The following is a 14491-nucleotide window of genomic DNA, read 5'->3' as shown; positions in this document are numbered from 1 at the left end:
AAGTCAGATCGTCAAATTTCTACGTTGCAAGAGCTGCCCCGGTCAACTGTAAGTGCTGTTATTTTGAAGTGGAAACGTCTAGGAGCAACAATGGCTCAGCCACGAAGTGGTAGGCCACACAAGCTCACAGGATGGAACTGCAGAGTGCTGAAGTGCGTAAAAATCGCCTGTCCTCGGTTACAACACTCACTACCGAGTCCCAAACTGCCTCAGGAAGGAACGTCAGCATGATAACTGCTCGTTGGGAGCATCATGAAATGGGTTTCCATGGTCGAGCAGCCGCACACAAGCCTAAGATCACCATGTGCAATGCCATTCGTCGGCTGGAGTGGTGTAAATCTTGCGGCCATTGGACTTGCGGCCAGTGGAAACGCCTTCTCTGGAAAGTTGATGCACGGGTTTGGCGGATGCCAGGAGAACGCTTCCTGCCCGAATGCCTAGTGCCAACTGTAAAGTTTGGTGCAGGAGGAATAATGATCCAGGGCTGTTTTTCATATCTCGGGCTAGTCCCCTTAATTCCAGTGAAGGGAAATCTTAATGCTACAGCATATTATGACATTCTAGACGATTCTGTGCTTCCAACGTTATGGCAACAGTTTAGGGACGGCTCTTTCCTCTCTCAGCATGACAATTCCCCCTTGCACAAAGCGAGGTCCATACAATAGTTTGTCAAGATCGCTGTGGAAGAACTTGACTGTCCTGCACATAGCCCTGACCTCAACCCCATCAAGGCCTAATTGCCCAACCTCACTAATGCTCTTGGGCTAAATGGAACAAAGTCCCTGCAGCAATGTTCCAACATCTAGTGGAAAGCCTTCCCAGAAGAGTGGAAGCTGTTATAGCAGCAAAGCGGGAACCAACTCCATATTAATGTCATGATTTTGGAATGAGATGTTCGACGAACAGGTGTCCACATACTTTTGGTCATGTAGTTGAAATATATTATGTAATGGCCATTGATATGAAAAGTATTGATTATGAAGGGAATTACTCATTGATGAAACACCTGTTTAGATGAATGTTGTATTCATCCCAGTTTTTGGGGTTGTATTTTTTATGAATCACTTGAAGTGGGGTTTGAAGGGCATGAGAAATTGACAGCCTACTGCACTGTATGCAGCAAGACCGAAACAAAATGCTAAGGTCACTGTCAAGCATCCTTCCCTTTGATAAAGACATATTCCCTTTAACAGTGTATATCCTTGCATCTACAAGAAGAGGTAACATTTAAGGGTACAGTATAGTACAGTACAAAACATTAAGATAACAGCTGTTGACATCAGGTCATTTCATATTGGATTAAAGGGTTCCTGGAACATTTTCGAAATATCAACTAGAAGTCTTCCGGATGTTTGAAATGGACGGACCAGAAATGTGCAACAGCGCTAAAACATCAGGGAGGCAGCCAAGGTCAAGAGAGCGCGCGTGTTTGAAATGGAAAAGAGTTGGGGTAGCTATTGATAAAGAAGAACATCAAGACGAAGCAGCTGCATTATAAGTGGGATGTACTGTTGAGAGCTACTTCCCATCCCGAGGGGTTCCTGCTGATTGGACGGAGATTGTGAGAGCCAGTTAAATGGCATCCCTTGAGAAGGAAAGAACAAGATGTATGTCAGGAGAAGTGCAGTATTATCATAATTAGACGTATACTTTGAATATGGATGAGGAATGGAGGGAAAAAGAGAGGCAGAGGAGGTCTAAGAGAGAGAGGGAGGAAGAGGGCAAGCTTGAGGTGGTTAAAAATGGCTGGAAAAAAAGAGACATGTTTTGTTAAAGAAGAATGGTAGAAAGTGTAAGCAGAGTGAGCTGAAGACAAGAGGAGAAATGGAAGTGAATGAGGGCGAAGTATCGGAGGTGGTAGGTGTGGTGAAGTTCTCGGAGTCTGTGGCTTGCACCGAGGGTCAGGATAAAGATGAGTCTTTGACAGTAGGAGTGAAGTTGTTTGAAAAAATGGACCCTTGCCTTTCGGCTGATCCATTTGTGGTTTCAGGTTGGGCGAAAATAGCCCAGAGTTGGGTGCTGTGTAATCGGTGAGGGTAACCCGAATTGGTGTTGTGATAATTGTGTTTCTGCGGGTAAGAGGGAGGAGCAGGTGCTCCACGTTAAACAAATGGGGGCAAGAGATGAGAATTGTTTTGCTCTCAAGAAAAGGGCGCCATTGAAAGGAGTGATTACTGGGGTAAATTGAGTGATTACTGGGGTAAATTGAGTGATTACTGGGGTAGCGGTACATGTGAAAGTTGACCAACTGAAGGGGAAGATTCCCTGTGTTTGTGATGCTCGTGGTTTGTTGCGATGCAGAGTGTGGCAGGGTGGCATGAGTGGTTTAAACAGAAGGAGTCATTGTCTGTTCTTTTGAGCTTTGATGTTGAGTCTTTGCCCTACAAGTCATGTTAGGATATACTATAAGTTATCCTGTGCAAGCTTTTGTGCCAAACACATTACGTTGTTACAAGTGTTGAGCTTATGTGCATGTGGCAGCAGTGTGTAGGAGGGAGGGTCCAAGGTGTGAGAAGTGTGCAGAAGGGCATGAGGCAGCAGTGTGTAGGAGGGAGGGTCCTAGGTGTGAGAAGTGTGCAGAAGGGCATGAGGCAGCAGTGTGTAGGAGGGAGGGTCCAAGGTGTGAGAAGTGTGCAGAAGGGCATGTGGCAGCAGTGTGTAGGAGGGAGGGTCCTAGGTGTGAGAAGTGTGCAGAAGGGCATGTGGCAGGAGGGAGGGTCCTAGTGTGAGAAGTGTGCAGAAGGGCAGAGGAGGGTAGGAGGGAGGGTCCTAGGTGTGAGAAGTGTGCAGAAGGGCATGAGGCAGCAGTGTGTAGGAGGGAGGGTCCTAGGTGTGAGAAGTGTGCAGAAGGGCATGAGAAGGGCATGAGGCAGCAGTGTGTAGGAGGGAGGGTCCTAGGTGTGAGAAGTGTGCAGAAGGGCATGAGGCAGCAGTGTGTAGGAGGGAGGGTCCTAGGTGTGAGAAGTGTGCAGAAGGGCATGAGGCAGCAGTGTGTAGGAGGGAGGGTCCAAGGTGTGAGAAGTGTGCAGAAGGGCATGTGGCAGCAGTGTGTAGGAGGGAGGGTCCTAGGTGTGAGAAGTGTGCAGAAGGGCATGAGGCAGCAGTGTGTAGGAGGGAGGGTCCTAGGTGTGAGAAGTGTGCAGAAGGGCATGAGGCAGCAGTGTGTAGGAGGGAGGGTCCTAGGTGTGAGAAGTGTGCAGAAGGGCATGAGGCAGCAGTGTGTAGGAGGAAGGGTCCTAGGTGTGAGAAGTGTGCAGAAGGGCATGAGGCAGCAGTGTGTAGGAGGGAGGGTCCTAGGTGTGAGAAGTGTGCAGAAGGGCATGAGGCAGCAGTGTCTAGGAGGGAGGGTCCAAGGTGTGAGAAGTGTGCAGAAGTGCATGAGACAAAGGAATGTGTAGCATTGGGGAAATGAGTTGTGGTAATTGTAGGGGTGCCCATGTGGCTGGGGATCAGAAATGTCCTTTGAGAAAGAGGCAGGTTGAAGTTTCCAGGGTTAGAGTAGTGCAGAACTTGTCATATGCTGAGGCAGTGAATAAAGTAGAGGAAGATGGGTGAAGGGGGAGGGATCCTGAGAGAAGTGGTGTGAGTAGTAGATCTATACCATTACAGAGGGATAAACAAACAAGTTATATGTTTCAGTAAGATTGGATTTTTAGCAATGGTGATCAACTGTAGTGCAGGGATGTCGCAGAAAATTGAGTTTGTGGTAGCAGCTGCAGAGAGGTATTTGGGTGTCAGAGACTTGACATCAGAAGAGTTGCAGGGTGTGTTGAGTGGTGGCGTTCCATCCTTTCAGGTTGTTGGCCTGAAGTAGGACTAAGTAGATTTAAATAGTGGAGTAGGGTGGTGTTCTTTTTTTATTATTATTAATAAAATATATATATTTGTTCTTTTTTTAGTGAGTGTAGTGTTAGATGGTAGGGTATTTGTTAAGTCTAAGGGTGTGCTCCAGTCTAGTAGGTGGCGGTAATGCAACATTTATTGGATGCCAACTGCAGTTAAACCTCATCGAAGAAGTGCAACAGCATTTACACTCCGTTACGAAATCGAAGCATTTGTAAAATAATCTGTCAAATATTTGATTATTATTTGATGCCCCTTGGTACTAGCTAGGTCTATCAACGGAAGACAAAAAACCCCACAATAAGGCACCATCTGTCAGCGATCGGTATTACACTCTATGGTATAAAACAGGTAACGTCTTTTAGCTTCCCAATGTTGACCACTGAGCTTGAGCGTCAACATGATACAAACACGTGTTTTGGTTGTACCTTTATGTCATTTAACGTAAACTCGTACATCGCCTTGGTCCGTACAATTGCCCTTATTTTAGCGCCCCAAAAATGTAATACTTCCAGATCAACTGTAATGTCAATACCATTGTAAAGCACAATTACTCCCCTTTCCAACATAATCAATTACATGACCTAAACGCTGCCCGTTTCTGCATAATTCAAGCAGGCAATGAGCCCCGTCGGGTCTTTTTAAAACTGGCGGGTGGGGAAGAGAAACTACTGCGTGATAGTGAGAAGGAGAGATGTTGTGTGGGAAAATGGCTTTTTTTCACTTGATCTGTCAAACTTATCACCTTATCGCCTTTAAAATGTAAATAAAACGCTATAAAGAGTTTATATAATGTGTCATTACATACCTATTTGAAGGTTTGTGTCGAATTTGAATCGGTGCTAAAGTGATCTTAGAAGTAAACAGCTGCTTTGAGAATGATGATCGCATGCAATGATGACGAAAAAAAATGACTAGGTATCCCCCCCCTTACCTCTGTCACTGTCCATTTCTTGTTTCTAAAGGATGAGAGAAGTGCTACACCTGGTGGAGAGAGATTGTAAGACAGAAATAGTTGCTTTATGCGTGCTGTACGTTACGACATGACACATCACGATGTAACAGAGGGTCTGTTTTTTTAACATTTCTCCAATACTATAGAGCCATTACCATGTCGATCAACGCTTGAATAGAAACCTAGTTCACACCCCCGATTTTGAAGTCAACACAGTCGCTACAGTCCCATTAGTTTTCTTTGTAGCCTCGTTTCAATGTTGCGGTTGCGCACATTTGTACGGAAAGGGGTGAGTTTAGTTTACATTACAGTAATTTTATAGAATGCGCAGTTGACTAATGTGTTAGTGTTGGGCTGGTCCAAAAACCCTTACTAACCCTTAACGTCCATGGTTCGTTACTACTGGTTTATTGACATTGTTATGAAACCATAAAGTTGTGTATTCGTTGTGCTTAGATATCAAGGGTGCGGCTTGTGAAGACCAGTGCATTCTTCAGCATTCAAATAGGTAAGAATATCATTGTTCATTTCCTGCTATTGAGATGAGTAATGCACTTGCTCCACTTCAAATTTGACCATGTTAGCTCATCAACGAGACCACAGCAGATCAACGCGTTACTTCGCTACCAGTTTTTTTTTGCAGAATCTGTGTGATCACCCTGGCAGAGACTCACCCTATTCTTCAGAATGGCAGGACAATCAACTATCAAATAAACGCTGGCTGCAGTCGACTGCAGAACAGAGTGTCTGAGAAGTCGAAGAGATTATGTGCTACTACATTTAAAAAATAATTGTATATAATCTGGTATATTATCTTCCATACATAAATATATATGATATTATTATCTGGTACGTTATACTACTGCTATATACTATGGTATTGTCATCCTCTGAGTTTGACTTTTCCCAGGGAGGACAACTTGTACAGGTGGGGAGGAGTACACCACTTACAGGTGATTACAACCTTTTCTCTCGTATTAAGATGCACCTCGGGAGATAATCCACCGTTTATGGTTAGTGCCATTTATTACTCGTAGATCTTTTGTGATGATCCTGAAATGGAATCCTAGTTTCTCTTTTCAGCTGCATACGGAGTCGGCTACTGGAGGTCAATGAGGTTATTCTTGAAAGGCCAAAACTTTTACTGGGAAAGGTGAGGAACATTTCCAGAAGCTTCATTCCAGTTAAAACACATGTTTGGTCAGTCTAGTGCTTCATTTACATGTCATAAGGTGAATGCACCAATTTGTAAGTCGCTCTGGATAAGAGCGTCTGCTAAATGACTTAAATGTAAATGTACCCCATTGAGAAGGTAAATTACATTAGCATGGCTAACTCCTACCTGTGTGTATCTGACCAGCCTTCCAGAGGGATACATTGCTGTCATCCTCCTTAAAATAGAGAGCAAGACGGTCACACTAACGGTCTCCTGAGCAGAGAGGAGTACGAGAGCGTCATCTCTAAACGGACCAGCAGCACCCAGCCTGAGCCATGCTGAGGAATGAAGAGTTCACAGGGACTCGTCACTCACCTCAGCTGGAGTGACTTTTCCCAGGGCAGCTTTGTTGGAGGGGTCCCTCGTCTCCTTCAGACCCAGCCAGACCTAGGTACCTGCATAAAGCATACCCCTGTCCAGATATGGACTTATGCCCATGGTGGATGACAGTGGGGTGATGGAGGTTCTCTAGCCTCTACCAGGAGTAGGTATGGGGTGATGGAGGTTCTCTAGCCTCTACCAGTAGTAGGTAGTCCTGTGCAAATACTTTTGTTTGTTTTGTTGTAACATGGAAGAAATTGAGCCAGTTACCTTTTTTAGCTCTTGATGATTGATGGAATGTGAGATTTAATTTTCTACAGGAGGAAATTCGTAAGATATTTCCATTACGTCGGTCATTCACAAATTACCCAATCCACCCTGTTTTAAGAAAAATAATGTTTTATTTAAATTTGTGTTCTATTTATAATCGTTTAACTGTCAAAAGAATAATGGTCCAAACCTAAATATATTTCTTCACATCTGGGGCTTTACTCAACAGCTTTACTCAACAGCACCTGCACTAATTCACAACTATCTCTGAAGCTTAATATGGTGGTTTAGTCTAACAAACCATTCAGGTTTAGTAGGACCAGACTCATCTCTGTGGATACAGATATCTCTGCTTCAAGTACCAGAATAATACAGCGTGATACACAATAGACGGCATTCCAAATGATACCCTATATGCTATATATAGACCACTACTTTTGACCAGAGCAACTAAAAGTAGTGCACTATATTTGTATTTAATTTAACTAGGCAAGTCAGTTAAGAACAAATTGTTATGGGCCGGGCCAGGTGCAGTGCACGTTGACATGGTCGCCAGTGTGTGTTCCTCCGACACATTGGTGGGGCTGGCTTCTGGGTTAAGTTGACATTGTGTCAAGAAGCAATACCACTTGGTTGGGACCCACGGCTCTCGACCTTCGCCTCTCCCAAGTCCGTACGGGAGTTGCATCGACGAGACAGGACTGAAACTACCAATTGGATACCACGGAATTGGGGAGGAAACAAAAGGGTTAAATATTATTAATAATACATCTTATTTACAATGACGGACTACCAAAAGGCCACCTGCACGGACTGGGATATTTTTTTTTTTTTACAAATATAGGACAAAACACACATCACGACAAGAGACAGCGCTACATAAAGAGAGACCTAAGACAACATAGCATTGTAGCAACATGGTAGCAACACAACATGGTAGCAACACATGACAACACAGCATGGTAGCAACACAACATGACAACAACATGGTAGCAACACATGGCAGCAGCACAAAACATGGTACAAACATTATTGGGCAGAAACAACAGCACAATGGTCAAGAAGGTAGAGACAACAATACATCACGCGAAGCAGCCACAACTGTCAGTAAGAGTGATTGAGTTTGAATTAAGAGATGGAGATAAAACTGTCCAGTTTGAGTGTTTTGCAGCTCCTTCCAATCGCTAGCTGCAGCGCACTGAAAAGATAAGCGACCCAGGGAGGTGTGTGCTTCGGAGACCTTTAACAGAATGTGAATGGCAGAACGGGTGCAGTATGTGGAATAGGTTGCCATTTGGGACGTACTTTTACTTTCAAGTACATTTCATAACGAACAGCTTCAAAACCACAGTTCATTTGACTCATGCGCTGGATCAACAATCTTTTAGATAGGTCTTCTGAAAACATGGATAAAACACTATACCACATATACACAGAAAATTATTAAATACATTACAGAGAGTAGAAAGTCAGTCAGATAAAATTGTCTCTGCTGAAATAGAGGCATAATAAGAACCGTATGTCATTCAGTTTATAGCAAGCTAAGTGGCATAATTCAGTGATTAAACCTTCAATTTACTCTCTTATTTGGCATCAAAGTGAGATTGAATTAATTACACTCAATAATTGCTAAGCCATGATGCGTTTTGGTTGGTGTACAATAGTGAGAGCAATATCAGCTTTGTCCTGGTCCCAGATCTGTTTGGTCGGTCTTGCCAACTCCTCCTGACAATGGCCATAGGTATCGACAACACAGCTCAAAACTGAGCTGGGACCAGGTGATCAGAAAGCTGGGGTAACAGCCCAAATCACTGGGTAAGATTTAAAGATATTTTCTTTATACATGTGATACATTTGGCTGAGATGTGCTACAGGTTAGTTACAGGACAAAATGTATGGGCTGATTACACTGACAGGCACATAAGTGAGCGGTTTTCTTTTTTGTTGACAAAATTGTCAAAGTGAGTGAGGCGTCTATTATTCCCCCCCGGTGGTTGACAATGGTATGCTCCAGCTCTGTGATAGGTGATACAGGTTAGGGGTCAAAGGTCACTAGACTGGACTACTTGCTCTCCAGGAAGGTGAGGTTGGCCATATGCTTCTCCAGGGACTTGACCCCGAAGCCGTTGCTGTTCTTGCCGTTGAGCGCGCCGTCTTTGATGGGTGTGGACGACTGCCTGTCCCTCCAGCTCTGTGGAGAGTCCAGACTGCTTCTCTCTGACTTATACTGGAGACACAGACATAGGATATGCTAGTTATTTTTTCTTTTTTTATCTAACCAATGTAAAAACATTGGAGAAAATGACCACCACTGACTTTCATCTGTCTACTCAAACCCCAGTAAACATTGGTTACTTGGAGAACTTGGTAGATCAGCTAATGTCAACTGTGACTTCTCACCTTTCTGACAAGTTTATTACAGACTGGCAGGAGGTAGATTACCACAGTCATGATGGCTCTAGTGTTCTGAATGGATGAATCCACCTAGAGACAGACAGAAAAATATATCATGGATGGTTGGTGGTCTTTATAGAATGTAATATTCATCCTAACAACATAAAGATAACGACTTTTATCCCTGTGGGGAAATGTTGGTAAACCACATGGGAAAGCTGATTGGCTAGGTTAAAACCAGCTCTTGACAACCACCAGAGCCTCAATTTTCTGCTCCGTTAAAAAAGGCCTTTCAGCAATGACCGTCTGGTTAATGACAACTTGAGGAGAAAGCCAATGCCTATATAACCGATCCACATTAATCATAGAAGCTCATGGGATGCATCCCACATGGCACCATATTCCCTATATAGTGCACTACTTTCGACCAGACTCCAGAGGACTCTGGTCAAAAGTAGTGCACTATATAGGGAATATGGTGCCATTTGGGATGCATGCCATGTCATTCTCTCATCTCTCATTCTGACTGTAACCTTCCCCATTAGTAAAAAGTGACCCATGCCAGTTCATCACTGTCCAACTGATTTTAATGGAGGTTTAATTAAGCTCAGTCTCATTAAAGGGTTTAATTTTACTATCATCTTTTCATGATTGACCTCTCTGTAAAGCAGTAACACATGTTTGCCCAATGCTGCCAATGCTGATGAATGGGTTGACTTTCTGTTCTTTTTCAGTGCAGTTAATCAATATTCCTCGTCAGTTTATTTTCTGTGCATTGTCTCACTCTTCTCTCCAACCACGTCTTTTGTCACATGATAGATCTGTATTTATAGTAATAGAATGCTCCAGTTAATATCTGTATGACTGATAGTTCAAAATGTCAGCAAAATAATGAGTCTAAGATTTTCAAATAAAAGTGGATTTTATCACACAAACAAATCCAGTCATTGACAACTAAGGCTGATCCCAATTAGTTGACTGGTCGATTGTTTGGTCGTTAGGCTGTTGGTGATCAGAAAAACAGTGTAGACATTGTTAATGTTGTAAATGACTACTGTTGCTGGAAATGTCAGATAAAAACATAAATAATGGAATATCTACATAGGCCTGTTATCAGCAACCATGACTCCTGTGTTGCAATGGCACGTTGTGTTAGCTAATCCAAGTGTATAATTTTAAAAGGCTTATTGATCATTAGAAAACCCTTTTGCAATTATGTTAGCACAGCTGAAAACTGTTGTCCTGATTAAAGAAGCAATAAAACTGTCCTTCTTTAGACTAGTTGAGTAATCTTGAGCATCAGCATTTGTGGGTTCGATAAATGGCAGAATCTGCGAAAGCCAGCAGCAACAGGAGGCAAATAGTTGGGTCACGTAAAAACCTCTTGGAGCATTTGTCTTATTTCATAAAACCGTAAACTCAAAACCAACTATATGCATTATTAAAAACACACAGGGTGTGTCTATATATGGAAAAGTACACGTTTACACATTTTGGACAATCGATTGGTCGAAAGAATAGGAGACTTTCGCACAACCAAGATTTTGTTTAGTCGGGGACAGCACTATTGACGACAACAGCATAGTTCCACATATGTCACTGTAAGGCTGGTGTATCAGTAACAGTACCTTCTGGAAGGTGGCAGTCTTGCCCTGTGCTGGCGTCCTCACCCCCATCTGCAGCTGCTGACATAAGCCCATTAGCTTCTCCATCTCCGAAAGCACTACCACCTTCTCTTCATCCATCAGCTGTGAGAGGGAAAAGGAGAGACAGTTATGTCAAAATGTGATATAAAAACAAAGTTAAGGTTTAGGAGTAGGGTTGCAAAATTCCAGAAAATTTCTCCTGGTTTGGAGGTTTCCGGATATCCTACTTATTCCCTAATAATTCCAATAATTCCATGAATCATCCAACCAACCATTTTGAGAAAGTTACCAGAATTTTGCAAACCTATTTAGGTTAGAATGTAGTTAAAACATGAAAATATCACTGTGCTTGGAGTCTCATGTACAGTTGAAGTCGAAAGTTTACACACACTTAGGTTGGTGTCATTAAAACTAATTTTTCAACCACTCCACAAATTTCTTGTTAAGAAACTATCGTCTTGGTAAGTCGGTAAGGACATCTATTTTGTGTATGACAAGTAATTTTTCCAACAATTGTTTACAGACAGATTATTTCACTGTATCAAAATTCCAGTGGGTTAGAAGTTCACATACACTAAATTGACTGTGCCTTTAAACAGCTTGGAAAATTCCAGAAAATGATGGCATGGCTTTAGAAGCTTCTGATAGGCTAATTGGACATCATTTGAGTAAATTGGAGGTGTACCTGTGAATGTATTTCAATGCCTACCTTCAAACTCAGTGACTCTTTGCTTCACAGCATGGGAAAATCAAAAGAAATCAGCCAAGGTCAGTAGACCTCCACAAGTCTGGTCCATTCTTGAGAGCAATTCCCAAACACCTGAAGGTACCACGTTCATCTGTACAATCAATAGTACGCGAGTATAAAGACCATGGGACTACGCAGCCATCATACCGCTCAGGAAGGAGACACGTTCTGTCTCCTAGAGATGAATGTACTTCGGTGCGAAAAGAGCAAATCAATCCCAGAACAACAGCAAAGGACCTTGTGAAGATGCTGGAGGAAACAGGTACAAAAGTATCTATATCCACAGTAAAACAAGGTCTATATCGACATAACCTGAAAGGCCGCTCAGCAAGGAAGAAGCCACTGCTCAAAATCCGCCATAAAAAATATTGTACTTTTTGGAGAAATGTCCTCTGGTCTGATGAAACAAAAATAGAACTGTTTGCCATAATGACCATCATTGTGTTTGGAGGAAAAAGGGGAGGCTTGCAAGCCGAAGAACACCATCCCAACCGTGAAGCACGAGGGTGGCAGCATCATGTTGTGGGGATGCTTTGCTGCAGGAGGGACTGGTGCACTTCACAAAATAGATGGCTTCATGAGGTAGGAAAATTATGTAGATATATTGAAGCAACATCTCAAGACATCAGTCAGGAAGTTAAAGCTTGGTTGCAAATGGGCCTTCCAAATGGACAATGACCCCAAGCATACTTCCAAAGTTGTGGCAAAATGGCTTAAGGACAACAAAATCAAGGTATTGGAGTGGCCATCACAAAGCCCTGACCTCAATCCTATAGAAAATGTGTGGGCGAAACTGGAAAAGCATGCGTGAGCAAGGAGGCCTACAAACCTGACTCAGTTACACCAGCTCTGTCAGGAGGAATGGGCCAAAATTCACCGAACTTATTGTGGGAAGCTTGTGGAAGGCTACCCGAAACATTTGACCCAAGTTAAACAATGTAAAGGCAATGCTACCAAATACTAATTGAGTGGCTAAGGTGTATGTAAACTTCTGACTTCAACTGTATGCCATATGCAATGATTTTTATATTACAGCCTTGTTCTAAAATCTCTGTAATATTTCCCCCCATCAATCTACACGTAAAAACAGGTTTTTGAAATTATAGCAAATTCATCAAATAAAATAAACTGAAATATCACATTTACATAAGTATTCAGACCCTTTACATTGTTGGACCTTTGGCAGCCTTGATTCTTCTTGGGTATGATGCTAAAAGCTTGGCACACCTGCATTTGGAAAGTTTCTCCCATTCTTGTCTGCAGATCATCTCAAGCTCTGTCAGATTGGATGGGGAGCGTTGCTGCACAGCTATTTTCAGGTCTCTCCAGAGATGGACTCTGGACTTGTCCCGAAGCCACTCCTGCATTGTCTTGGTTGTGTGCTTAGGGTCGTTGTCCTGTTAGAAGTTGAACCTTCGCCCCAGTCTAAGGTCCTGAGCGCTCTGGAGCAGGTGTTCATCAAGGATCTCTCTGTACTTTGCTCCGTTCATCTTTGCCTCGATCCTGACTAGTCTGCCAGTCCCTGCCTCTGAAAAACATCCCCACAGTATGATCCTTCCACCACCGTGCTTCACCATAGGGACGGTGCCAGGTTTCCTCCAAACGTGACGCTTGGCATTCAGGCCAAAGAGTTCAATCCAGAGAATCTTGTTTCTCATGGTCTGAGAGTCTTTCAGTGCCTTTGGCAAACTCCAAGCTGGCTGCCATGTGCTTTTTACTGAGCGGTGGCTTTCGTCTGGCCTCTCTACCATAAAAGGCCTGATTGGTGGAGTGCTGCAGAGATGGTTGTCCTTCTGAAAGGTTCTCTCATCTCCACAGAGGAACTCTGGAGCTCTGTCAGAGAGAGCATCAGGTTCTTTGTCACCTCCCTGACCAAGGCCCTTCTCCCTCGATTGCTCAGTTTGGTCGGGCGGCCAGCTCTAGGAAGAGTCTTGGTGATCCCAAACTTCTTACTTTTTTGAATGATGGAGGCCACTGTGTTCTTGGAGACCGTCAATGCTGCAGACATTTTTTGGTACACTTCCCCAGATCTGTGCCACAATCCTGTCTCAGAGCTCTACGGACAATTCCTTCAACCTCATGGCTTGTTTTTTGCTGTGACATGCACTGTCAACTGTGGGACCTTATATAGACAGGTGTGTTCCTTTCCAAATCATATCCAATCAATTTACTTTATCACAAGTGGACTCCCATCAAGTTGTCGAAACATCAAGGATGATCAATGGAAACAGGATGCACCTGAGCTCAATTTTGATTCTCATAGCAAAGTGTCTGTTTTTTAATTTTTTTAATAAATTCGCAAAAATGTCAAACCAGTTTTTGCTTTGCCATTATGGGGTATTGTGTGTAGATTGCTGAGGAAAAATAAAATAATTTCATCCAATTTAGAATAAAGCTGTAACGTAACAAAATGATGAAAAAGTCAAGGGGTCTGAATACTTCTGAAGGCACAGTATATTGATATTATCCTGCTACATTAGAATATGTCTGTGTCGTACCATTCACAATCTCTGGTAAACATATTTAGTAACATTTTCAGCCTCAGTTGAAAATGTTCAGGCTGATTAGCATAAAGAACTTGATCATTTACAAGAGGGCAGTGCAGCTACACCATAAGCCTGCTTCATTCCAGTGGGGGGAGCTCCATTAGCCAATGTTTGTTTGAAGTAATTAATCAAACGCACGCTGCTGAGCTGAAGTGCTGCATGTGTTGATTATGTATTAGTAGTATGTGTGAGTGTGTATGTGCGTGTATTAGTGTTTGGGTGCACTCTCCGGAGAGTCGGGTTAGCCACTGTTGATAACCACATTTTCACTTTACCCAGAGACGGATGGCAGTCATGAATGGCTGTCAAAGAGGGACATTTAATTAAACTCCAGGACCTGGGCACTTTGGAAAGAGGGAGGCATACTTCCTTGTTTCTTTGATTTTTGAGTACAGAGGAAACTGAAACTGGGTGCAGGATTCATTTCCTGCCTAGCGTGGGTGAAGGACGTGCGTGGGTGTGGTTGCGTGCGCGTGTACCAGGGTGGACAAAGTGTGTACTGAAGAACACAGCTGGAGTCCTTCCTCAGAAAGCACCTGCAGAAGGAGAGAG

At 43.2% G+C, this 14491-nt stretch overlaps 1 protein-coding gene and 1 pseudogene across 1 annotated transcript in view; one reads left to right on the top strand and one right to left on the bottom strand.

The window, feature by feature from the left end:
• Positions 1-1824: 1824 nt before the first annotated feature.
• On the top strand, positions 1825-6296 carry LOC118399003 (protein Abitram-like; annotated as a pseudogene).
• A 420-nt stretch (positions 6297-6716) lies between these two features.
• The window catches only part of LOC118399639 (alpha-catulin), a 117441-nt gene continuing 109666 nt past the window's right edge, over positions 6717-14491 (bottom strand). The window contains exons 16-19 of the mRNA XM_035795892.2: positions 14419-14475; positions 10628-10747; positions 9006-9089; positions 6717-8832 (exon numbers count right to left, since the gene is read on the bottom strand). Of these exons, the coding sequence (XP_035651785.2) occupies positions 8668-8832; positions 9006-9089; positions 10628-10747; positions 14419-14475 (426 nt within the window). The 3' untranslated portion in view covers positions 6717-8667. The remainder of the gene's footprint in view (positions 8833-9005; positions 9090-10627; positions 10748-14418; positions 14476-14491) is intronic.

Source organism: Oncorhynchus keta, chromosome 20 (genome assembly GCF_023373465.1).
Source record: "Oncorhynchus keta strain PuntledgeMale-10-30-2019 chromosome 20, Oket_V2, whole genome shotgun sequence".
NCBI lineage: Eukaryota > Metazoa > Chordata > Actinopteri > Salmoniformes > Salmonidae > Oncorhynchus > Oncorhynchus keta.
This window is presented reverse-complemented; position numbering and strand designations above follow the sequence as displayed.